The sequence below is a fragment of the Nelusetta ayraudi genome, unplaced genomic scaffold, assembly GCF_046127955.1.
Source record: "Nelusetta ayraudi isolate G7.1 ecotype Tasmania unplaced genomic scaffold, CSIRO-AGI_Nayr_v1 ptg000151l, whole genome shotgun sequence".
In the NCBI taxonomy this organism is placed as follows: Eukaryota; Metazoa; Chordata; class Actinopteri; order Tetraodontiformes; family Monacanthidae; genus Nelusetta; species Nelusetta ayraudi.
The window spans coordinates 2,097,024-2,123,217 of NW_027466201.1; the positions used below are offsets into that span (position 1 = coordinate 2,097,024).

The following is a 26,194-nucleotide window of genomic DNA, read 5'->3' on the forward strand; positions in this document are numbered from 1 at the left end:
GCACTTTTCATCTGGAACTTTTTTTTTTACGTTGAGAAAAAACCAAACAAGACAAAAAAAAAAAAAAAAGAGCCTTTAAACACCCACGGGGGCTCGACTGTGGGGTAACGCCAGGGCAGAGCCGTTGCAGGCGTGTTGCCGCAGAAGAGGCGCGCTTATGGTGACTGTGCATGTTTCAGCCTCAGAGTGTCACCCGTGGTGACAGCAGATGTTCTAGGCTCTCACTGAGCATGTGCGGGCTGCCGCCGGGTCCTGCAGCGGAGCCCCGACGCGGTGCTGACTGTCGGAGCTGAAAACCTCCACGAGCGTTTTTCACGTTCCCCCATTTACCGCTCCTATTGGCTCCCCGCGCCTGCATTGGAGAGATTAGACTGTCGTTTCAATGAGGCGCTCGCCTTCCTGTTCAACGGACGCATTTTCCTCTCCCGCATCCCGCAGCCTCAGGCATCGGCGTATCGTGTGTGTGTGTGTGTGTGTGTGTGTGTGTGTGTGTGTGTGTGTGTGTGTGTGTGTGTGTGTGTGTGTGTGTGTGTGTGTGTGTGCCCTTTAACAACCAATTCCTGTTTGAACGTTTGAAACAACCAGCAGTGTGAAAGACTTGTAATGATGCATGAAGCACTTTTTTTCACTGGCTGATCTCTGAGTTGTCCAACTCTAAGTTTTAAAGGTCCAGTGTGTAAAAATTTGGTTTGATTTATGATTTTTTTTATTGGTAAAAGCTTAACATACTGCCCACAAATACATCAATAAAAGCATTTACTCGCAGTACAATAAAAGTAATTTTGGTTTCCTACCAATAGCGCAAGGGTTTGCGCCTAGTTAGTGACCATCTTGCAACGGCAGTTTTTAAGGAAGCCCAGCTTACAGTTCCTTATACGAAATGCACTGTCAGGCACTGTCAAATACCGGGCTTCCTTAGAAATTCTCAGCACTGGACTTTTAAGGACTTTGAATGAATTGCCGCAAGACAAGACCACTGAAAAGGTCGTTCGTGTTCGTAAACAAGCTCAGCCTCATCGCTGGGAAGGAATTGAAGGAATTGGGGAGCTGAGTCGAAACCAGACAACTGAGCTGTTGCTTTTCTTACGGGGCTAATACAGTGACTAGCTTGAAAACGTTAGCAACTAGCTAGCTCAAGCTAGCAGGGATGAGTCGTAAAGATTAAAGGTTGAAGTCCCAGCGATTGTCACATCCCGAAGGTTACTCACAATTGCGTAAATGACTCAGTAATACGTTCATGACGAGACTTGCACATCACTCACGTCAGGATGCTGCACAAGTCATTTTCAGGCCATTAAAAAAGCATTTATTCACCATAAACACAGCTGGACATCCACGATTAAACACAGCTGGCCGTTGGTGAATGCACCGAGTCCCAAGACGAGACCGCCGTGCGCGGAAGCACTGGGCTGTACTCCCAAATGTCGTTGTCCATTAAAAAAAAATAGATAAATAAATAAATAAAAATGCTCCTTCTGCAACGTGCGGAGTCATTTGCGGTGCTCAGGGGGGCAGGAGTGTGTGACTGCAGGCGAAGGAGTCGAGCATCGGCGTGGGCGGGATTGTGTGTCCGTGGCCGGGCGGATGGTTTTTGGGGAGCCTGTGTTTGCGTTCGTGCGCGCGCGTGTGTGTGTGTGTTTGTGTGTGTTGGTGCCCAATCTGCCTCTGTTGCCATGGCAATTCCTTTATCTCCGAACCTGCGTTCGTGTTTGTGGACTTTGTGATTGTGTTTGTGTCGGATTTATTTTCCGCGCGACGACAGTTTTGTATGTCGTTTATTTTTATTTTTCTCCCCCCCCAAAAAACCAATTTGTCACGGAGCCTCGCAGGAACGGAGAACGTGTACGACGTCGCGCGTTAAAAATCCTAAAACAGAACGCAGCCGACCGCGTGGGACGAGTCGGGCGGGGAGTTGTTTTTCCAGGGCGTGCAAAGTTTCCCTTTATTATTCATCATGAGGGTAATTGTTTGTTATGAATGCAGGTTTCACAGCGGTGTCGGCGCTAAGAGCCGTTTTAATAGTTCTGACTTGAAAGTGTGCGCGTGTGCCGGCTGAGAGAGAGAGGCAGGAAGGCAGGCAGTGAACAGGGATTAGATAAAGCAACAGCTCCAGCTGCAGCAGAGCTTAGGTAATGAGGCTCCAGCACAAACAGGCTAAATATAGGAACCACTGACTGACTGACTGCCCATTAACTGCTACCTTCTAATAGACACTCACCACACACACACTTCTCTCTAGATGCTCTGCTGATATTCATGCAGATACTGGACTTGACTTCTTGCCTTGTTTACTGCACCTTTCATTTCAAAGGAATTTTGTTTTTGGGATGACAGCTTAAAAAAAAAAAATTTTTTAGTTATGCCTTTTCCCTTGGTGTACTACTTAGTGTACTTATGAATAAATAATACAACTACAGTACACACTACTCTCAACTCGGATATGGTTGGCTCGAATTGCACGCTGCTATTTTGAACGCACTTAAGCTGCTGCGACACCTACCACAACTACGACTAGTAGTTTTAGTCGTACTTCCTCTTACACTGCTTTTACGATTGCTACTACCGCTGCCATGGCCATCACCTGTACTCCTTAAACTTCTTCTCCTACTACCGTTTCCGAAAGTACTTTAATTATCACTACAACTGCAAGGTCGCAGGAGTTGCTGCTAGTATTACTATGTAGTAGTACCACTGCAACCGCTGCTGGTGCCACGACTACTCGCACAATCACTGCTGGTCCTGCAGCTCCCGCTGCTACTACTACCTGTACTACTATTACTACTCATCCTGCGACTACTACTTCTACTTCTGTCACTACTGCAACAACCACTGCTACCAATCCTTTCGTGGCACATGCATACTTTCCCTAATAGGCCCTCGGAAGTCATTGAACAGGTGAGATCACATCTATGCTATCTACATCTATGCTAAGTTTAAGATGGGAGCGTAGGGTTTATTTCATGTGGTCCTGAGTTTAACCAATAGCACAAAAATCTTTTGGCAACGCTCACACTCACTTTATTTATTTATTTCGTATTACGTCTGTCCTTGTCCCCGCCACCGGGGGGTGGGGAGGGTGGGGGGGGTTACGTTTCAGGCTCTTGACAGTCACTCCTTATCAGACGTGACCTTCCCTGGCGCCTCCTCAGCCGGCTCCGTCTCCGGACGGCGGGGCAGGTTAGTTAAATTCTGCAGCCGCGTGGTGTGTTTTGACACGAGGCTGTCTGGAGGGTGAAGTACAAAGAGGACGGAGGCGGAGAGGAGAAGGAGAGGGTAGCAGAGCAGCGTCTTCTGCCCCGGACATCCAAATGCACACACACACACACACACACACACACCGGGGGGCACTGTGGCCCTCGCCTAGACATCCGTCAAAACCTGAAGTGAGCTTTGCGCCTTTCAAACAGCCTCTAAGAGCCTCGCGGGGATTCGGCGGCAGCGACCTCGCGCTCTGAACTCTTTGGCACGCTCGTCCTCTTCCTATCGAGACTCTCGATGTCTCGCCAGTCAATCCAGCTGCAAGAGCGCCCCCTGTTCCACCTCAGAGAGATTGACAATCCATGATTGTTATTCTCCCATTGTGTGCCTCCCCCCCCCCACCCCCTCCCTCCCTCCAGGTCGTCCAAAGCTCACCCCGGACCGGTCGTCCACATAAGTGACAACCCCATGGATGAGGGCAAGGTGAGGCCCTTATTTGTGTTCTCATGCATGTATGTGTTTGCAAAGCATTCTGAATGTTTGGCCTTACATTTTATTTTTTTTGTGAAACACTAGTTATGTTTTGCAACCATGATGAATTGGAAACTTTGATCTTTGATGGGAAGCTGCAACGTAACACCACCGTGTCTGCAGCCTGCTGTGTGTCTATGATGCATCCTGTGAGATTATTTGCACGGCATCAGTAGCTTGAAATTGGATGATTGCACGTTTCCCTTCGCTGCTCAACTTTCACAGAATTCTATCCGACTTGTAGTCCTTCATGTTCTTCGACGTCCAAACCGTCATTGCAGTTAATCCACTGCACAGTTGGGACCGCTCTAAACCCACAGTTTCAAAAATAATTTTCCTGGCACAGCTTTGTGGTAAAACTTCACGCTATCAACACCTCTCCCGTCATTGGCTAACGCTGGCTAGATCACTAAGCTGTGGTACTGGTTGCATGTTTTGAATACCAGCCAGCTGGGGGCGCTGTGCAGAAGCAGAGACCCCACTCACCCCACCCCAAAAAAAATTAAACGTTACGTTGTTGAATGTTTCTTTGGGGATTAAAAATGTATTATCTATTTCGGAAAGTCCTCTTTAAAATGACTCGATGGCCCTATAATTCACTTTGCATGTGCTTTTCTCTCTCGTACCGGCCGAGTCCCCTCTTTCCTCCGGCCCTTAGCCGCCGGCTTATGCCCGACTTGTCTTCACGCTGCGTGTGAATGTCAAATGTATTACTTTTCCCCCCCTGCCAGTGGCCGGCTCTGTTCTATCTCTTCGCTGTCATCTCACCGGCTGCCTGTTGCTTCTTCTCTCCAGCTTATAATTGGATTTGAGTCTGGGATCGTCGTGCTGTGGGATCTGAAATCAAAGAAGGCCGACTATCGCTACACTTACGACGAGGTACGCCATAGCCCCGCCCACTTCCTCCCCCATCAAACAACCGCCACTCTTTTCCTCCATGTCTGATCGTTATGGTTTATTGCATTAATGTCATGGTTGCATATTAGGTGGTTAGACGTAGCCTTCATAAAGCGTTTACAAGTTAATCAACACCTGTGTAACGTGATGGTCTTGCTAATGAGTTAGCGTTAGCCGCTAAGCTACAAATTCAGTTTTTCACGCCAACAGAAATCTGTATAGGATGTTTTGGTGTTAATCCCTGTCACATCTGAGCTCACCTATTTTCTATAGAAGACACATCCCTTTAAATTGTGCACATTGGGGTCTTTGAATCTACCAATATGAGTTTTTTCCTCGGACCATGAGAGGTTGAATGGATGGTGTGGATGTGGCGACGATGGCACTTTGCTGGTTGCACCCTGAAAGTCCCGTTTTTCTTCTCAGCGGGATAAAGAGAGCCGAGGCTGGTTTCAAGAAATGGCAGCACTAATGCGTCATCTAGAAGTTGGAAAGTAGTTTGGCAAAGTTTTGAAGCCAGATTTCGGCTAGAGTCGCTCCCCAGAGCTGAAGCTCGTTAGAAAATGTTTCTCATCCAAGTTCTTCACACTCCGAGCTAGTTTTGTGTGGCGTAGTTTCTTCGTGAACTGATTTATTTTCACGGGTCTAAAAAAAAAATGACGAGTAATGCCGCTGTTCGTTGTGCTTGTGCCACGGCTGTAAATACTGAGCAGCTCTTTGTGTGAGAGACCCACCTGTGCAGCAGAGAGTCGGCGGCTTCTCTCTGTGCCCCCAGAGGCAACAGTGTGTTGCTATAAATAAACAGGCCGCATTGAAAGTCGGAGCTCAGTGTCAGAGATGCTCTGATTCCCTGTGGACATGGCGTGTGTCATCCAGCCCAACTGTCACCTGGACAGTCTGCTTGCAGGATTAACCCTGCTCTTCCTGTTCACCCCCTGTTTTCTCTCCCTCCGTCTCTTCAGTCTTTGCCTATGCCTATTTTCAGAGCTTGATTTCTCATCCTGGACCCTGGTAGAGCAGCCTTACGTGACTAATACAAATAAAAATAAATAAACTCTATTGCATATTTAGTCCTCAAGTTTGCAGTTTGCAGCAAACAAAACAATGTAACTTCCTGCTACAATTGAGACTTTGTTGGACCTTCTACTGGTTTTAACGAAAAAAAAGCTTGTCACAAATTTAATAGACATATCGAAGATGTCGCTGTGCCCTTTGTGACAACACTGAGGGCTGATTTCCATAGCCTCACATCTAAGTGGTTTGGGATGGACTTTTCTACTTTCTGAGGTCACTAACGGGTCAGTGACACTTTACTGGAGACCCATTACCACAGCGCCGGCAAAGTGTTTTTCTTTGTTTTTTCCTTGAGCATACAGGTCCTTTAAAAAAAACACCTTGAGGCCCCATGAGATGAGAAGATTGGATAGATTGGATGCAAAGTACCGCGGCTGCACAGCGGCGCCGCTCACACGCTGGTCCTTGTTGCGCTCGGACGCAAATCCCGACACCGCCTGCAAAGATAATGAGATTATATTAATGCTCGTTCCGCTCTGGGGCTGTAAACACGCTGATAGAACAAGAGTCACGTATGTTGGGCCATAGATCTCCCTCTTTCTCTGCTCTGCCTCCCACATTTAGATAAGCTAATATCCTGCAGCCGCTCCCAGGGCACCGGAGTATGTAGTACTACTAACCCTCCCCGGGGGAGCTGGGCTCATCTCCCACCGCTCCACCTCTCCAGGGGCGGGAAGCGCGGGCTGAGTGGGGGCCGAGTCCTCAGTTTCACTCGCCGGCACGAAACGCGATGAGACTTGGGGTCACGGCACTCTCGGTTGGAAATGTTAGAAAATGTCGACATTGTCAAGCGCGCGTCGTCGCCGTGCTTAATTGTGAAAAAGCGGCGAGTTACAGCGAGAACGCACAGACTCAAAAGGGCCCTATTGTGAAAAACTGACCTTTTCAGCTCTTTAGCGTGTAGCTTTTCTGCACTACTGGCGCGTCAACGATCGCAGCAAGTATGAAAAATGACAACTTGCGCGTTTCTAATGGCATTTTCTCAAGGCAAGCTGATCATCATGGAAACGCCTCTGCAGACTTTTTTTTAAATGTGGGCGGGGCGTCGCTGCCCCCCGGAGAGCTAGCTAGCAGCCATCTTCCCCGCTTGCTAGCGTTAGCAATGAGCAGCTGGCCAGTCGCAAGGGAGGGGTTCTGTTCTAAAGGAGGGAAAGCTGAGTGAGAGAAATGCTTGTATTTTATGAAGTTGGAAGAGGAAGCGAGGAAGGTCTTCACCTTAGCAAAGGAAATAAATCTCCCTCTGTTGTCAGCGTTGATCAGTGCCAAACATTCTCTGAGCGTGACGCCCGAGTGTTTGCTCATGGTTGCCCAAAAAAAAAAAACAGCATCTCAGATTATCTGCAAAACATTCTTCAGGGTGAAATCGCTCTTCACAGCTTCTGCTGGCTGTGTTCATCCCACTGTGCTTTCTTCTTCCTCACTGTGTTCAGCCTTTCAAACACCATTTGCCTAAAAGCTCTCTGCCAAATATCAAATGATTTCTTAGGGGACATTTATGAAAAAGGAGGAACTTTATATCCTTCATAAGCTGTGCTACAGCAGTTTTTTTTTTCCTTTCTGGCTATCATACCTTACAGGAAAGGATGCAGACATTCAAACATTCATTCCTTAAGCGTTTATTAGGGGGGATTTTGTGGAAGGGTTTAACATTTTAAATGCATTGTTATGCCCTTGTGATGTCACAGAGGGTCCTTAAACCTCTTCCGTGTTGGCGGCAACAAACGCAGCCTGATGTTCAGCCTCATTGCTCCCCTGTTTGTTTTTTTCCTTTTAAACATATGGATGGCCCAACAAACCATCACTTTCTGTTGCTAGTTAAACATTTCCCCCTTAAATTTGTCGTTGAATGAACTCTTTTTGTGTTTTTTTTTGTTTTGTTTTTTTTGGATTTATCCGCTTTTTTTGGTAATTGCTCATGCGGGACTACATCACAGAAGTCCAAGATGAAAAGTAATCTTCTGAAAATGTGCAAAACATGGGACTTCAGAAACCTACAGATGGAGTAGAGCAGATGTTGTACACTGTGCTACTCTAAAAGGGGAAAAAAAGAAGCATTTTGAATTCCAAGCCACACCAGACTCTTGATGTAAACTTGTCCGTCCCGGGGCGGCGCATTGCCTGGAACAACTTCAGATATTCTTTTTTGATAGACTTCTGCAGTCAACTCTGAGATTTGTCTGCCAGCTGAAATCCCTCCCGTCCGCTTGTCTGAAGAGATTAGATATGGCCGGCGCACATCGTCATTGGCGAACGCTGTCTGACACACTTCTGGCCTTCCCACCCTCCACCACCCCCACCTCCCAAATGGCCTGCTGGAAATACAGACGGATTACTTTACCGTCTCAGAGCTTGTGAGTCGTTTGGCAAAGTCTTGGTGCAATTTTCATTGGCTGGATAAAATCTAATTCATTTAGGACGACCGGTCGCAGTCTGACCTTGATGTCGTTAATCTTGTCGCGGGACGCCATTGGTCACTTTGTGTTCCTTTGATTCAGACGGTTTTCCTACATCCTCAATAAACACGCTGGATGGTTTCCAGTAGCGAAATCTTCAAGTTTCACTATATTTATTCTTCAACCTATTCGTAGGCAGCTGGTTATTGAACTGGGTGTTGTTCATGTTTCATATTTCACTTTACCACAGTAATATGCATCTCCAGCTTTACAGCAGGCTCCTCCTAGCTTGGAAGAAATCCATTTCCGGCTTGTCAATGCTCTGGCGCACTTTCCCCACATTTATAATGGTGTCTTTTGCCTTAATGTTCATTGGGAAACAAGTTACAATGCAGTAATCCTATGAAGCAGGTCCTCATAACTCGTGGCAACTGCCGGGCCGCTAAGAATTTAATTTTGTCACCTCATGGGCGGACATTGAGGCGACCATGGTGTTGTTGCGAGACAAAGGAATTTCGTGAATGGAAAGTAGTGGTTGGTCAACTCTCTGCTAAATTTCTTTCTCCAAATCCTGTGCGTCTCATCCAGTCTGTTGTTGAGCATCTATAGACACCCACTGCACTGACTGAATGAGAAATTCCATCCCGGATTTGTAGAAGTCGTCCCTCTGCACCTCACCTGTCAGGACGTGGAGTCTGAGTCAGAGAACCTTATTTCTCTCTCTCCGCCTGGCGGCCAAGACTGCTGCAGTATGTCACAGTGCGGGCGACAGTCACTCACATTTTCAAAACTTTTATGGTCGTGTTTACCACATCTATTGCTCGTATTCCAAATCCAAGTGCCAGCACCTCAAGACCACCTTGATTTTTGTTCTTCCAAACACACGTAGTCCAATAAAGCATCGAATTCAGTGGGAAGCCAAACAGAAGCATTTTTTTTTTTTTGCAGGAGGCTGTAAACAGAGGGCTGTTTTCTGGAGATCTGGGGATGAGTAATTGTGCGAGGCTGCTCTCACTGGAGTCTGGAATAAAAGATAAAGGAAAATTGTTATAATGTGACGCTTAGGTGAATGTTGAACCTGCTGACGGTGTTGGATGGGAAGTTATTCCCAGTCGGAAACCGCTTTCTGTACGTGGAGCCATAAGAATGAACCTCAGACATTGTTTGCAGACGCTTTGACCTTGAGACCTTGACTTCGCCCGCTCGCTTATCCCAAAGGTCTTTGTGCTGAACAGAAAGCCTACATTAAATATAACAACAACTGCGGTCACATGCAGTAAAGGTGTATTGCAGTGGCGCCGCGTTTAATGTGGTGGGCAGAATTGCATTGGGGGGAATGGGGGAGATAGGGTGGATTGGGAGGGTGGGCGAGCAGGCGGGGAAGCTCGCGTCTTGCAGCGCTGACCGTACATAATAACCGCGGGAGAAGAACAGAATGGATTTCATGTTCCAATACAAGGCGGGATTTCTCTGTGGAAATCACTGTTGACACACTTGCCCCCAAATGCTTGTTTTTTTAGATTAAGCCTTTTTGTATGGCTGAATGTTTTCTCCTGCTGGAGCTAAATTACCATCCCTGAGAGGGCCTCTGTGTGTGTGTGTGTGTATGTGTGTGTGAGTGTTTGTGCACATTTGTGTGCATGCGGCACTCGGGGGCTCAGCTTTGTACCCCAGTGTGACACAACGTCAGCAGAAGCTATTATAATTAGAGCGTTGATTCGCGTCCTTATGGGTATTGCTTATTTTCTTTTTTTTTCTGCGCTTCGCAAAATGTCAGTTTGAAAAGCGCTGGAAGAGGAGTTTTTAACACCTCCGAAAAAAATTGTGTTTGCCACGCGTGCGCGTGCGCGTTGCGGCGGGACGCACCTTGCCCGCCCACTTCATTATCACCTGGCCCCAAAAGACCAATTTGACCTAATGTATTAAATCATGAAATTAATCCTCCTAATTGGCATTGTTTGATACGATAAGCGTTGAAAATTGGCCCTCTCCTTTGCAATTACGCCCGGCGCAAGGTTCCATGCTGGGGGCGTCACAGTGCACATTGAAGGCAGGCCGATAAATATCAAAATGTTAGAGTGGTGTGAATTACAGCGAGATTAGAATTTTTTCATCCTTTGTCCGCGTTCAGCTTTGTGAAATTGAGCCTCTTGGAACAGGAGTCCAGTATCGCACCTCAAAAGCTTCATTCATCTCCGCATTAAAGGCCCAGCGTTTAGGATTTGGCGATATCTTGTGGTGAGAATGCGTCTAGCAGACGATACAATAACGTTAATCCCCCTTTTTTTCTTTCTCACAGCAGCTGTGACATCAGGTTAAAGAAGATGAATAAATCCACTTCCTGTGCAAGTGTAGATACTTAGTGCTGCAATGTGGCCACCTCCCTGATTATGGAACTAAAAATGTTTATTCTGAACATATTAAAGGATCACATGATCCTTCAATAACCAATGTCCAGTTTATTCCAGAAGATCTGGAACATTATTATTCTTATTGGGTCTCTGATTACGACAAGTTTTTTTTTGTTTGTTTTTGCCATTTTTATACGCGCTATGAGAGCCCTTCACTTCCGTCCCGTGGAATGTGGGATTTCGCGCAGGAACCGCACCTGCTCTACCTACACCCTCGCCACCTGACGCCGCTCACCGGTGACTCAGTTTTGGCAACAAAACCGCCGACAAACTGCATCCTATTGCCCGTCTCGCTCTCAGAGCTGACGGCTGCTGTCTCGCTAAGATAAGACGGCCCATCCATCCCTTCTCATGACTCCAATTACCTCCAAGAAAACAATCTTCACTGGCAGGGAAACGAGGGAGTGCAATAACCGAAAAAGAGTTTTGGTTGGAGGAAAGGGGGAAGAGAGGGAGAAGACTTTAAGGTTTTAGAAGTTTAGTCATTTTTGCTTCGTTTGTGTGTCTTTGGCGAGTGAGTCATCGGGGAGATAATGCGTGTGTGTGTGTGTGTGTGTGTGTCTGTGTGTCGTGCGGCTGTTTCGTAACGGCAGCACAGCCTCCGTCTCGTCAGGCTCTCAGTGACCTGGAGAAAATACCACGGAAAACGGAAGAAGATAATAAGGCCCCTGGAATCCTCGGAAAGGCTTTGCTTCCAAAAACCCCCACCGGCACAAGAACAAAAAAAGAAAAAAAAAGTTGGAGCTCTTCGATGGCGTCGTTTTTAAAGAAAAAAAAAAAACAAAAAGCAATGAGTCGCTTGTTTCACAGGTTTTCCTTTTCCAGCTGGAAGCCCGACACGCAGCTCTGCCCACGATTAATGACGTTTTCGAGGGGCTGAATTGATATATGACTAAACAAACAGCAGCGTCTCCTGAAAGGCACTGACCCGACCTTGCCTTGTACCCACGTCGGTGTCGGACGTCGGGGTGATTATTCACTTTCGCATGAGTCAATGTGGAACACGGCGCGGCAATTTGCAGATAAGGCGGTCGTAGGAGAAGAAGAAGGCACTGGGGAGTTCACGCCCCAAACAATTAGCGGCGTCGAGTAGATAAATGACTGAAGCGCTCAGTCGTCACTCCATGAAGGGCATAGCGGCGTTTTAAACATCAGGTTAGTTTTTTTTTCGAAGGGACAGCGGCTACGTAAGCAGCTGTTGCTCGACTCTGTGGTGAAGTTGAGCACTGGACCAACCAAGCACCAAACTCCTCCGGTTTAGCTTGAGAGTTGCCCTCTGCCGCCAAAATCCAGGTGGTGCTGCAGAGGGCGACGGTTTGCGCGGTCCAAAACTGCATCTTTTAATTGTCAAAGGACATCCATGCCAGTGCTTGTGGTTCTGCCTAACCTTCCAATTCTGCAGAAGTGGCAAAAGTAATTTCTTGCTATTAATGAAACAATGCAGTTGTTGTGACAGAATAATCAGGAGGAGGAGCATCTGGATCATTTCTAACACTTTGTTACTTCCCGCCTTTGCTGTTGAGCTGATTCTCCAAGTCTGAGGTCTGAAATCCATCTTTCAAGGCTCCCATTAGGCGATTGTGTTGTTTGTGGAGAGGGAGGCAGCTGAGCCGCTGTTAAGAGGTGTAGTTGAAAGTTTCCGCTGAGAAGTTCAAGAAGGAGAAGCAGCTGCGGGCCTCGCTCTAACGTCCGCAGCCGAAGAGAGGAGCGCGGATGCTGCGCCAGCGGCGGTTTTTGTCAGAAGTGGGCGGCGTTCTTGCGTTAGAAGAAAAACAATGGTTTTGGCTTGGCTCCCGCCAGGCTTTGGCAAGATTCTTGGCTAAACACAGCGAGTTGTGCCTCCTCTTTTGCGCCTATCGGGGAGCCTTGTGCTGTCGTCAAGTGGTTCGACTGCTGGCTGCCAAAATTGGTTTACGTTAAATGTTGGGATACGCCGATATCACCTTTTTTTCCCGAGTAGAGTACAATTCCTTGACTTGGGACAGTCACTGCAGTACAAACACAAATTTAACAAAATTGTCATATACATATATACAAGTATGAGTAGTGTACTTAACCCTGGTATTGGTACCGATACCCGGTACTGGTATCGGCGTGATACCCAATTCTGGTATCGGTATCAGTGGATTCCTATTTAAATGTGATAGATAGGTGTGATGGGCTTTTCACCAAATGGGTAGAACAGATTTGTGAGTTTTCCTTCTGGTTTGTTATGTTCTGAGTTCCCCCCATGAATCTTGTCCCTGTTTGGGCTCATCGGCACGTACATACTCTTCTGTGCCTCTTTTGTGAATTCATTGTTTGACATTTGCCCCGGCTGATAAGCGCACTCTCCAAAGTTTTTAGCAAGCCTTTTTTTTTTTGAGCATCACACAAGACTCAGGTGGTCGTCTGCATATTTCCAGTCGTCCCACAGCGCGGTGGGTCGGAATAAAAAGGAAAAAACAAACGCCTGCTGGGTTTAGCCGCGAGCTGCGAAGCTTCGAAAAGGGCATCAATAAGCAAGGTTGCCCTTTACGGCGACGCTTTGCCTATGATGTGTTTGTGTTTCCGATGATTGCTTGTCAGTAGATAAAACATTGCGAGCCGGGCTTACAACAGCGACGGGTCCGCTCAGAGGACAGAGAGGGCGCCGTATCTCCAACTCTTCCCCTTCTTGCCACCGCAGAACCGCCTCCTCTTATCGTTCTCCTTTTGTATCTGTGAGCTTTTTCAATTATTTCTTTGTTTTTCTCTTGGCTGCCTTGTATTTCCGTGAAAGCTTGATATAAAGGTCATCATTTAAACACAACCCCCTGCTCCGCCACCCTTTATTTGGACGGGGGGGCAAAGCCAGACGGGAGTTGTCAGGAGTGACTGCAGATGGACAGATCTTCTAGCACGATTTATCGTTGGCAAGCCTTTCCATTAATAGCATGTATTCCTAAACAACATTCCCGGGAAAATAATTACAAATTCAGGGTCAAACAGATGTTTTCATTATTCTTAATATATGTATTCATGCTGCACGAGCCGCTTCAAAGTCAAGGGCCAGGCCTCATCATCTCCCTCCAACCCATCTGTGCAAAGTGCCAACGCGCACCCAGAGTGGAGTCGCACAAGGAAGCGAAGGGGTTTTTTTTTGGCGCCTTGCCGAGACACTGACCCCTCACTTCCTGCCGTCCTGTCGTCCACCAGGCCATCCACTCGGTCGCCTGGCACCACGAGGGCAAGCAGTTCATTTGCAGTCACTCAGACGGAACTCTGACCATATGGAACGTGAGGGGCCAAGGCAAGCCGGTACAGACAATCACCCCACATGGTAAGGACGCGGAAACACAGACACGCACAGACACACACACACAAATACATCTTTACCACCATTTTCTTTTCTTTTTTTGTACTCCAGTGCAGAATTTCAGCCTAAAAAAATACATTGAAGTCATTATAGACTTCTGACGCGTTATGTTCTCACTTGCTTGCGTAATTATTAACATTACTAGAGCCCAAAAGATTTCAAGGCTTTCCGATTTCAAAAAAGAAAGCCAACAAAACCTTGCCTGACATTTTACACAACACGGAGACATTCATTTCTGTACAGCATCAGCAACAGCAATAACATGCGGCGGCAGGTTAATCTTATCACTGTTTAAATCTCATACGCGTCCTGTGCAGAACATATTAGTACACTATCACAAAGACCTGTCACATGTTTCCTTGCTGTTGCTTAGCAGATTGAAAAAAAAGATAGAAAAAAAGGTTTTAGTCCATATCGCAGCCAATGGTAGCTTCTTTGTCCTTCATCACTCCCTGTGTTTGTCATATGAAGATTCCTATTTCATAATAGCGTCGCTTCACGTCTCTATGCATGAAGGAAGCTGATTGGGGAATCCAATTTTGAACTGATTGGAATGCCAACATTTCAACACGCGACGGCTGCCGCTAAGCTTTAATTCGTCGGCCTCAAGAACAAGCGTTTGCGCCTGTGCATCCGCTTGTGTCCATTAATCATTATGGCTTTTATTACATGCATTAAGGTGAGATAGCGTTTGCGTGCATGCCCGGTCACTACAAGTACAAATAATTGCCTTTCACCGAACAAATGTCGAGGTCTTCCTTCCCCTGAGGTTGTTTATTCATCAAAGCAACTTCACGTATCCCGCCTGGCCTGCGGCGGTTGCGCTCGGCCCACCTGCAGGTCACGTGACCTGCTCGACCAGAAACAACACCTGCGGCGCCCAGAGAGCCTCCCTGCCTCCACTTCTGGATTATTCCTCCGCTCCTTTGCTGTCGATTTGTGTCTACCTGCGCCTCACAAACATCACCGCCAGCGCTTTGTTTATTTCCCGGAAGAAGCGCCAGTCTGCTCTTTTGATGATGTCTTTTTTGTTGTTTTTTTTTTTGTTTTTTTGTCATCGCCGTTGTTGTTTCAAATCCGTCCTCCTCGCTCTCCCCGCACGCCCACTCGTTCCGCGCAGCTACTTTGACTGTTTGCACCAGACGAAGAGACTCGGGGGGGCGGGGGGGTGCCGGTGCGACGAATGTACGTGGGGGATAAAAAAGGCCGCGGGAGTTCAAAAAGAGAAACGACGCGGAGGAAAAAAATAAATTCAAATGAAAAGGGAGGGAAAAAACTTCTAAACCGCTTTTTTTTTTTCTTTTTTTCAAGCTGCTTTAGTGTGCAGGGGACTGAAAGGGGGATTTGGCCACGTCGTGTTTTAATTAGTTGTTTCTCCCACCGCTGCATGCATAATTAGCGCGCTATTTAATAGGCAATTATGTAAATGCCATTGACGGGTCTGAGCAAGGCTTATAAGTCTGTCTGTAATTGTCTTTTTTCGATTATGTTCCGTAAAGATGTGTTCTTTAAAAGAGCGTCTCCGCCCCGGCAACCCCACCTGCGGTTCTGCTCTCTTTCATACCGTTACGGTTCGTTTCTTGTCGAATTCACACCCCGCTATACGGTCTTTACGTTCTCTTTGCGTTATTATTTTTTTTTTTTCCGTCTGAATGCAGGGATTAAAATTACCTGTGTTCATCACACCTGTTCTCCTCGCTGCGATGAATACAGCCCGTTGTCACAGCTACGTACTCGCTCCCCTCGCAAGGCTGCATACTAAGTGCAGCTTCTAGGGAGGAGGAGGATGAGGCGGGGGGCGGGGGTTGGGGAGGGGGGGGGGGGGGGAGGAAAAGCACACACACACACGGAACAAACAAACAAGATGACAGGAGAGTGGAGGGAAGGGTAAGAGGGCTGAACTGGCAAAGTAAAGTATCATCTGTTTGTTCTGTTCCAGGAAAACAGCCCAAGGACGGGAAGAAGCCGGAGCCGTGTAAACCCATCCTCAAAGTGGAGTACAAGACCACCAGGAGCGGGTAAGCTGTCGCTCTCCTATACATGTAGAGAATTTCAATGTTTGTTTTTTGAAGAATGTAGTTTATCTAACTTTGAATTATTATTTTTTTCTAAAATGAATTGCACTGCAAGAGAGATTGGCACCACAGCCCACCTGACTGGACTAGTATAGGGTTTATGTAACCAGTGACTGCCCAGTCCATAGTTACACACAGTCATATCTGGCAATGACAAGGCCTCCATCCTCCCTTTTATAAGTCAATGAATCATAAAAATTGATTTAAAAAGAATCATTTTGAGGTAGGACATTTGCACATTGCTCCTTTAAAATGCAGGCGGTTTGTTTTTTCAACTGTCTGATTGTACAAACAAATAAGTAGCTTAACAAGTAAAATTGGGAAAAAGAAGCCGTTGGAGAGTTGTTGTTTTCCACTCACGAAGCGAGTAGTGCTACCAATCTTCACAACGCAGGTAGCTACCAGTTAGCTTAGCATCGGCCATTGCCATCACTGGATGTCATCCTTTTCTTTCATAGAGGCTGAACGCCCACCAGTATTGATGTGTTTGCCGCTCATCTTTCTTCATTCATTCATTTCTCTTGCGTGTTTTTTGAAGGGAGCCCTTCATAATCCTCTCCGGCGGTCTCTCCTACGACACGGTGGGCCGGCGGCCTTGCTTGACAATAATGCACGGGAAGAGTACAGCCGTCCTGGAGATGGACTACCCCATCGTTGACTTCCTCACCCTCTGCGAGACTCCCTACCCCAACGGTGCGTTGAAACATTTTGAGTGCGATCGTCGCGCTTTTCCTCATCAGGCTCGCAAAAGGAAAAGCTTGCACCTTTCTGATTTTTTTTTTTTTTTTTTTTTAATTATGTCTGATTTGCAAGCCCCAGTGCGAGCGTGTTTCTGTAATAAATATGAAATTTCCCAAGGGGAAGGATCCTATTTCAGTTTCATTATCCGCCACACAGAGTATTAAATTTTCATTTCATCTCTTTGCGCACAATAGTCTTTCCATCTGAATTAAATTATTATCGTGTTTCCTCCGCTGAGGAGTCAACGGCTAAAACAAGTCGGGGCGGAACTGAAATGTTATGGGATCCTTTATGTATTTAATCCCGTACAGTGAGCGCCCACAGCCACGGGATTATGAGTTGTCCCTCGCTGATTGTGTCTTATGTAACATTGGCGGCTGCGTTTTGTCACCGCCTGCCAATTTGATCCGGCGAGGGACGGCGCTGCCGCGGCCGGGTTACACAATATCGTTCTCGGGGGGAGGAGGGTTGGGGGGGGGTTGCTTGCACTGGTGACGCGGACGCTTTAACGGGCCGTGGTGGGTAATACCTGATGACGTGACCGCAGAGATGTGGCAATGTGGGCTAATGTGTCTGAGAGGAGAAACATAACAGTAGCAGACTGGCGTGAGTGTTGCGTGCACAGTACACGCAAAGAACAACAAATCACGCAGAAAGGAAAGGAAAGTGGATTTTGTTTGGGAAGGTGTGAAGGCGCAGAAAGCGGACTGAGGCGCAAGGCATTGTGGTCGGCAACAACCGCCCATCTAGCAAATGGCCCAGCATCTAACCAGTAGATGAACAAAGTTTTTCCTCAGTTGTTTGTCTTTTCTTCTCCTTAAGTTATTTTCGATGCAGCGCCACCACAGGTGAGGAGGGGAATACAATATCTAAAAGCCATAGTTTGTTTGAAAAAGTGCAGCATGAATGCGAGCTGGTACCAGCTGTAAGCCACAACCACATCTTTACCGATTCTACCGGGACTGTTGGGGCATAGAAATTGGCCTGAAAAATTAGTATTTACGTGGGAATTACAGAAGGTCATGTGGCTTCCTCGGCTGATCCGTCCAATTCAGCTTGCTCAGCCTCGTCACACAAGCGTCAAACCCCGGAATTGAGTTTACGACAGTGGCAGAATCTCCACCGACCCGTGCCGAATGGCCACGCACTCGAGGGAAAAAAAAATAGAAAAAAAAAAGGTCCGAACTGATTGACAGCGAGATGCCGCAGGGCAAATCAAGGTTGCACTGTGACTCAGAGGACAACATGAATCAGCAGCGGCGGAGCGGCGTCACTCGGATAAAGTGAGATGGACAGCAAGAGACGTCGTGACAAACTCGTCAGTGTTTTTCTCCCTCAGAGAGAGGCCTGCACAAAAAAATGGTTCTCTAATCACTGTTTGTCCGCACCCACAACTTCAAAACTTGACCAAATCAGACAAAATGGGCATTAAATCCTATTTGCTGATTATTACTTCTTTTTTTTTTAACCAGAGATTCGGAGCAGTTTTTTTGTTTTACCCGTTTGTAACGGTATGAGTGTAGAGCTGTTTTTAGTCTTTTTGCAACCACCTTTGGTGGATCCTGCTGGCCAAACGATAGAATGCAGATTTTGGGTACTTCACACTGGCCTGTTTTTGTTTTTGTTTTTTAAACCTGGAAGCTCCGTCTCCTTCTTTTTGCACCATCAATGCTTTGGGACCCACCTTCTTGGCTACTGCTGACGTGTGTTGGCACAAGATGGCCGCCTCCTCACCTGCTTGTTTTGTATCTTTGAAGACTTGTGTATTTTGAAATATACGCATTATCATTCTTTTTTTTTTTATTTTATCATTATGCAATTCCCTACTAGCCCAAGAGTGTCCTTTGGCCCTTTAAAGATCTTTAAATCATATATCAATAGATTTTATTCTGCACACAATTCACAAACCTAAAATTATGAGCATGCTCTTTAAATTACTGCGGCACTGTGACCGGAATCCTGGGGACTTGAAAGCAGCTTATTGTGCTGAAGGTTGATCTCGCCACGTGACGCTGCTCCAAATGGTGATCAGACGTGTAACGGAACACCGTCGTCTGTCGCTGAATGGAAAAGTTATTCCCAAATCAGACGGCGTCATTAAACACCCGCGCAGCCCCGGCGGTTATTAACTACTTACCGCCGCTGCTCTCGCATCTTCAGGGCAAAGATAAAGGATGTTTTTTTTAGGTTTTTTTTTTTTGTTTTTTTTCGTTCACCACAGCATTAATGAATTTCAGGTCACCCTTTCAGTGGATTACAGGGGCTGATTAATGACTTGCGTTTTGCCTTTATGTTTTTTTATTGTGCAGATTTTCAGGAACCTTACGCCGTGGTGGTCCTTCTAGAGAAGGATTTAGTGGTGATCGACCTTGCACAAAACGGGTGAGGGCGACTCTCACACGCTGGTCTTCATTCACAGTCCTGAGTGTCTTTTAATCATTAATGAATGTTTTCTTCGCCCCCCTTTACTCCCGACTCGTGGATTTGCCTGTGTCGCAGTTACCCCATATTCGAGAACCCCTATCCTCTGACCATCCACGAGTCCCCTGTGACCTGCTGCGAGTACTTTGCCGACTGCCCTGTGGACCTCATACCTGCACTTTACTCTGTCGGCTCGCGGCAGAAGCGGCAGGGCTTCAGCAAAAAGGTCAGTGTCGTTAATTTACCACCAGATTGCACATAATCCTTTTTTTTTTGAGTGTGTGTGTGTGTGTCACCCTTAAGTAACTGAGCTTTGAGCTTCTGGGAACGTGCGCTGCCACGTGCACGCATTTTAACTGAGTGTTTAGCATGAATAAAAAGTTGAGGGTGTGGGGGAGTTGAAGCAAAGACATTTTTTCCTGTTGTATCTGAGTGTCGGGTGAGGGGGAGTTTCAGTTTTAGGCTGCAAATCAAAGTCAAGTTACCCATAAAAGATGAGAAACATCATGTATAACAGTAGATTAAAGAATACAGATATGAAGTTATTGGAACATTTATGTCTTTGCGTTCAGACCTGGAAACTTCTCATGTAACCGTCAGCAAGAAAACAGCCGGTGTCACATTTTACTCAGAGATATTTGTACATGTTGTTCCGCTGTGTGGTCCCGGTTTGCAATTCGCCCCGTGTGCTGCACTTTTGCGGGAAATCAATAGCAAAAAATGATGGAAGTCAAAGAGGCGTAAAATCATTATTGAATCCGGCTGCCTGAACGGGATCTCCGAGCAGAAGCAGGAAATAGCTGCTTTTCCTGGCAAAATACGAGACGCGACTGTCTCAGCGCGGCTATTTGTTAACGCCTCCCTCTGGTTAATGAAGTAATTTCCACTCGGGAGTCATCCCGGGAGCACCCCGAAAACACGAATTCCCAAAGCAGAAATGTCCGATACTGAAGAAGAAGTTTTTGGCGGCAGGCCTCATTAATGGAGGACGAGAGCAGAAAGAATTGATTGGTGTGAAAAATGCCAACGCGTCTTTTTTAGCTCTGCAGACTGGAACACAGTCTGACGTGATGTGAAGATCCTCCAGACTCTCTCTTTGTTTTTTTGGTTTTTTTTTTTTTTAATGTCCCACCCTCCCGTCCCCCCACTCCCAACCACCCCCGACCCCCCTCAGTATCTTTTCACATCTCTGTGTCACCAAAGACGAGACCCCCCGCGCTCTCCCAGCCATTATGTATGCCCGTGTTCTTTTCTCTGTCGCCTTGTTCCGGCTCTCTGTCGGAAATGTCAGCGTGTACTGACCCAGAGTGCCTGCCTGGCTGCTCTTTTTTTCAACTTTTTGTCTTTTTTTTTAAGCCAGAAGAGGAACGGGTGGTGGGTTGGGGAAGGGGGGTGGGGGTGGGGGGGGAGAAAAAGCAAGGCTGAGCTGCAGGAGGGCATTCTCACATAAAGATCAGCGTGAGTCATCGCGGTGACCTTTGTGCGTGTCGACGTGTTCAAAGCCTAAACGCTCCCACCAAGACAGACGCACGCACGCGCGCACACACACACACACACACACACACATTGAAGCATGTAATGTGTAGTTTTCAGACATATTGCAAATGTCACTAAAATCAACCACTACACTAACAAGCTTACTCTCATATGTATATATGTGCATATATATATATATGTATATATATATATATATAGAGAGAGAGAGAGACAAACAACCTCCAAACTCCTGTTACAATTCCATTTAGAGTCGCCAATTGGCTTTATGGGCTGACCCCAGCCCTTGAGACCCAGGTGCCACGGCTACAAGAAGGCTTCAAAAATCCAACTGACATCGACCTATCAATGCTAAATTAGGGAAAATCCAAGCAGAACGTGCTTTTGATCTGTCTGACCCCTCCATCACATCCTTTCTAACGCCCTGTTCTTGTGTTCTCATTGGTCCAGGAATGGCCCATCAGTGGAGGGAACTGGGGTCAAAGCACGCAGAGCTACCCAGAGATCATCATCACCGGGTGAGACGCCTCTGGATTCTGCTCAACCTGTCCAGTTATTGGCTGCAGACCCCAATTAGGCCACGCCGCCTTTCACTCCTACGTGAATTGTCTCACACTGAGGCCGTCGACAAGGGCGTTCCCAAAGGGAACTTCTCCAGACTTCTGCAGCCCGGAGCCTCCACTCTACTGCTACTTGTTGCGATTACTATTCTGTGCAGGTTTTATTTCCCCTCTTGTAGTGTCACAAAACATCGCAAAAACATCTCACAACCGGCAAACAAAACAACAAGGAGAGCTGGTGTCAGGCAAAACAGGAAGTGATGAGGGAAAAAAAAACTGGAGAATCTGCATCGCTGTACCGTCCGTTGATTAGCTTAGTGTTCATTTGTTGCTTGAACACCTCATAGCCAGCACTCTGGAAAAAACAAGACAAAACAAGGCTGTCCATGAGCGTTCGGGAGGAAGCAGGCTGCTGGGATTCACTCCCACGCAGCGCAGGAGTTTCATCGAGGTTGGTTTATTGGAGGACGGTGGGCGGTGGCGTCTGGATCGGCGTCTGCGTTCCAACTCAGGTGTCTAATGAGGTTGATGTCAGGGTTTCACGCTGGCAGGCCAAGTTTGAGCCATTTTTCGGTAGACGCTCTTTACTTTTTAATCAGGAAGCTTAACCTCTCACTAGAAATTTACATGTCAGTATATCGTTTGATTCGTACTGTGAACACAGTTTAAAATGGAAGAATGTCTTATTCTGTATACTGCCGAACAGGACGTTCAATGCTCATATTACTTTTTTTTCTTTGGTACAACACCGTTTTGTTTTTTGTACATCCTGCAGATAATAGTACAAGGCAACAGAATGTCGTGAGAAATTAATCCTCTCGTTTTTTTCCCGCTTCTGTTGTTTTCTCTCTCCAATCCTCAGGCATGCTGATGGAACTGTGAAGTTCTGGGATGCCTCTGCAAGTGAGTTCTCTTGATACATAACATTAAATTAGAACAGCCGGCAAAACAAACGCTGATCGTTTTCAAAGCATTCTTAGTTTTTTGGGGATTTTTTTTAGAAATGGCAGCAAAATCACACAGATCTTTTGAAGTGTCAATTATAATTACTTTAAAAGTCCCCATATTAGACCCATTATCTGTCTTTTTTTTTTAAATTATGGTTCAGTATTCTGGACTCCAAATGAGAAGATTCACATAAAAGCGTAGCCAAATAAAGATAAAAAATAACATGTTTGTGACATCACAAAGGGCTGATTTCCAGATCGGTCATTTCTAGCACGCTTTTTCCGAATAGTAACAAGTGCACAGGAAGTACAGGTTAGTCTTTTCTAGTCTCTGCGGTGTTGAGTGACAGGCTTGAGAGACATATATTGTAATAAAGAAAGCAAAAATTTAAGTTTTAGCAATTTGTGGGACTTTTAAGCAGAGTGTTACCACATCGGCTGACATGCACAGCGGACTCACTTCCTCCCTCCCTCCCTCCCTCCCACCCTCCACACTCAGTAATGCTCCAGGTGCTCTACAAACTCAAAACAGCCAAGGTGTTTGACAGAAACCGCTCCAAGGAGGACAAGGGCAGCATGGAGGTGTCGGACGAAGACCCTTTCGCCATTCAGATCATGGCCTGGTGCCCCGAGAGCAGGATGCTGTGCGTGGCGGGCGTGTCGGCCAACGTCCTCATCTACCGCTTCAGCAAGCTGGAGGTTACCACCGAGGTGGTGCAGGTGGGTGGCACTCTCGCGGGGGGGGGGGTTTTGCAGCAAAAAAAAAGCGCTGCATTCCAGCTTTTGTTTGCCCCTTTTCTTCGCTCAGGTTTTAGTTTTTTTCTGTCTTCGTAGATTCACAGATACACACACACACAACGACACCAGCTCGCTCTCGGAGATGTGCCTAGTCAACGGCGGTATGGTTGCCATGCCAACAGACGGAGTAGGTGAACAAGCAAGAGTCAGACCGTCGTTTTAATGTGGCCCCGATGGTGACGCGAGCGCTTGTGGGGGTGTGATGGGAGTCGGCGTTTAATGGCATAATGCTGTCACTCCCCGCGCAGCTGCTAGGCTGCTATATTCCCAGAAGGGCACGCAGGAGTTGCTGGGTTTTTTTCTTTTTGTGTTTTTGGAAAGTACAGCAGTAGAGTTTTATTGGGGTGGTGGGGGGAAAACAGCAAGATGCTCCAATATTTATTCTGGCAGTGTTTGCAACCATCTAGCTGCTGTCGATCACAAAACGTGTGGGAGTTTTTTTGCGATGCGTTTTGTTTTTCTGTTGTTTTTGTTTTTCACAGATTCCAGAAAAATTTCAACTTTTTTTTTTCTTTCTTTTTTTCACTGACAATCTTCCCAGGTCCCATCGCAGCGCATGCTCACTGTCTTCTTTTGTTTTGCCCAAAAAAAAGCAACAAAAAAAAAAAAACTGGCGTCGACAGCTGAACGAAAAAAAAAAAATGTTAGCTAGACTCAGTAGAGTGCTTTGCTTCAGGCGGGAGGTGCGATATGAATAAGCCACCTACCTGTGAGACACTTCCTTCCACGGTTGGCTGGCCGGTGGAAAGCGCCACTGTGTGTTTTTTCTGTCAGCCGCGTCTCCCTGCACACTCGAGGCGTGCCGCCGGGACTGGGATTGCGCGGTTGCATCAAGGTGAATTCGGCGTCGCAGCCGCTCTCCTAGCCGAGGTCGAGAGGCTTGGCGTGACCTCGTGAGGACGAGTGCAGAGGGGAGAGGATTTGAGGAGGGCCAGCGGTCACTCTTCACTCCCACGCCTGGGCTGCCGGGGCCAGAGGGAGCGACGTTGGATCAAAATCTGTGTGTGTGCGTGCGTGTGTGTGTGTGTGATTCGAAAGCTGAGATTGCAAAGGAGCAGCCTGAAGAAGGACTCAAGAAATGGATTATATAATTACTCAAGGGCCCTTTGACTCTCACTCTGCCCACATGTGCTCGTCGAGTCTCCGTCTCCCTGTTAGAATGTTGGAAAATTTTAAATTACAAATGATCCAGTTTGAAAAAAACAGCTTGAAGTGTTTGGTGATGGATGGGGGAGGGGTAACAGAATAATCTGTTGCGCTGCCAACAGTGAATGTGCTGTACGTGTGAGGGTTTCTTATGGTTCGCGTTGAGAGTGGTTAATGCTCACTGAACCCAGAGGATAATCATAATCATCGTAATCATACATATTGCCAAATGCCAAGTTGTACCTTTGCTCATTGCAGATTATTTTTCACCCACCTTTTTGCGCATCCAATATTTTAAATTTCATTTTGTTTTCATTCTTTTTTTTTTGGTAAAGCCTAACCTAAACCCTTAATTCTTACCTTGACCACAAAATGACTCGCCTCCCATCAAACTTCCCATCGGATGACAAATTTGTGTTGGAAAAGTGAAAGTCGACCCAAATGTCCGCACTTGGAACAGATGTCCTCATTGTGGTGTTTGAAAACATTGTCCTCATAATGGCATATATACCAGAACATACACACACAAGCAAACGTCTTTGTGTCTCTATCGCGATACTGCTGAGTGGCTTTTTTAAAATCAACCTTTTTGTCTTTGTGTGTGTGTGTGTGTGTGTGTGTGTGTGTGTGTGTGTGTGTGTGTGTGTGTGTGTGTGTGTGTGTGTGTGTGTGTGTGTTTGTGTGTCCTCAAACAGTTGCTGGAGGTGCGAATGCAATACGAGCTGAATGACATCGAGTCCCCAGATGGCGCTGGGGGAGAGCAGACGTCAGCCCACCCCACCCCCGGTGCCTCACCCCAGACAAGCGGGCCGCCCTCGCACCCCTCCACAAGCAGCAACAACTCTGACGGAGGCAACATACCCTGCCTGAAGTACGACGCACACACACACGCACACACGCACGCTTGCTCTCGCACAGAGGCTCTTACATAAACCCTAAATAGCACCAGGAGTGCTTCCCAGTATTCTCATACACTCAAGAGTCTCGCTTTTTCCGCCTCAAGCACCCTCGCTCAGACTCCGCCAGCGCCTCGAGCGTTCTCAACCACTCACGCCGGCCCCGTCCACAAGAAGCTGTCTGGGCACCGCTGCTGCACCACAACTTGTCATTCTCTCTTCATTAAATCTGTTTTTTTTTTTGTTGTTGTTGTTTTTCACACGGCTCCCCCTCTCCTGTTCTCTCGTCGTCTGTCGCCACTTGTCTCCCCCCCGCAGAGTGCGCAGTACCCCTCTGAAGCAGTCACCCGGTTACCAGGTAGACCTGGTGGTCCAGTTGGTGTGGGTGGGTGGGGAGCCTCCTCAGCCCATCACAAGCCTGGCGATGAATTCTTCCTATGGCCTGTGAGTACACAGAGCACAACAGGAGCACCTCAGTGGTGACAGGGAGCCAGTGTGTTCGCTTTCAGTAAATTCTGCGTATTCACAGTGTTGTTGGGATTCCTCCATAAAAGTAATCCAACTACTGATTTCTGATTACTCATTTGAAAAGTAATCTAATTACTTCTTTAACTACTTTGCTTCATAAGTAATTAATCACTAATTACTGTAGTTTAAAAAAGATCGAAGGTCGTCGCATACTAATGACTTTGCATGCACAGCTGCATCATCAATCTGCGGCACCATTGTTTTCGGTTGTTTTTCTAAATTTCAGACATTTTGTGGATAATAAGACATTTTTATCTTGCAAAATATTTCAGAAAAGTAATGGAATCATTACTTGATAAAGCAATTATGAAACAATTACCATTTTTTTCCAGAGTAATCCTGTTACATTACTCTGTTACTAAAGAAGTAGTTTCATTACAGTAGTGGATTATTTAGTAATCGATTACTCACCAACACTGCGTATTTGTGTCTCGAACCTCTCAAATCTTTTCCTCCATGTCATTTTTTTCCCCCTCTGTTGCTGATCCTCTTGGATTCAATCCTGACTTTGTCTGCCTCTCCCTCCTCCAGTGTTGTGTTTGGCAATAGTAACGGTCTGGCGGTGGTGGACTACATCCAGAAAACGGTGGTGCTCAACTTGGGGACGGTGGAGCTTTACGGCTCAAATGACCCCTACCAGAGACAGCCGCGCTCCCCCAGGAAGACAAGGCAGGCGTCTGGAGGTAAAAAAAAACAATAAAGTATAAAAATAATAATAACGATAAGTGAAATAAATTGGGCGCCAGC

General features: G+C 46.7%; 1 protein-coding gene across 3 annotated transcripts in view; it reads left to right on the forward strand.

The window, feature by feature from the left end:
* Positions 1-26,194, forward strand: part of LOC142879946 (syntaxin-binding protein 5-like) — an 88,007-nt gene that overhangs the window by 49,346 nt on the left and 12,467 nt on the right. For all 3 annotated transcript variants that reach the window (XM_076013527.1, XM_076013529.1, XM_076013528.1), the window contains exons 7-19: positions 3,618-3,681; positions 4,525-4,608; positions 13,682-13,805; positions 15,781-15,859; positions 16,455-16,609; positions 18,967-19,039; positions 19,157-19,304; positions 21,023-21,090; positions 21,995-22,035; positions 22,579-22,799; positions 24,719-24,894; positions 25,238-25,363; positions 25,979-26,130. In XM_076013527.1, coding sequence (XP_075869642.1) covers positions 3,618-3,681; positions 4,525-4,608; positions 13,682-13,805; positions 15,781-15,859; positions 16,455-16,609; positions 18,967-19,039; positions 19,157-19,304; positions 21,023-21,090; positions 21,995-22,035; positions 22,579-22,799; positions 24,719-24,894; positions 25,238-25,363; positions 25,979-26,130 — 1,511 coding nt within the window. The remainder of the gene's footprint in view (positions 1-3,617; positions 3,682-4,524; positions 4,609-13,681; positions 13,806-15,780; positions 15,860-16,454; positions 16,610-18,966; positions 19,040-19,156; positions 19,305-21,022; positions 21,091-21,994; positions 22,036-22,578; positions 22,800-24,718; positions 24,895-25,237; positions 25,364-25,978; positions 26,131-26,194) is intronic.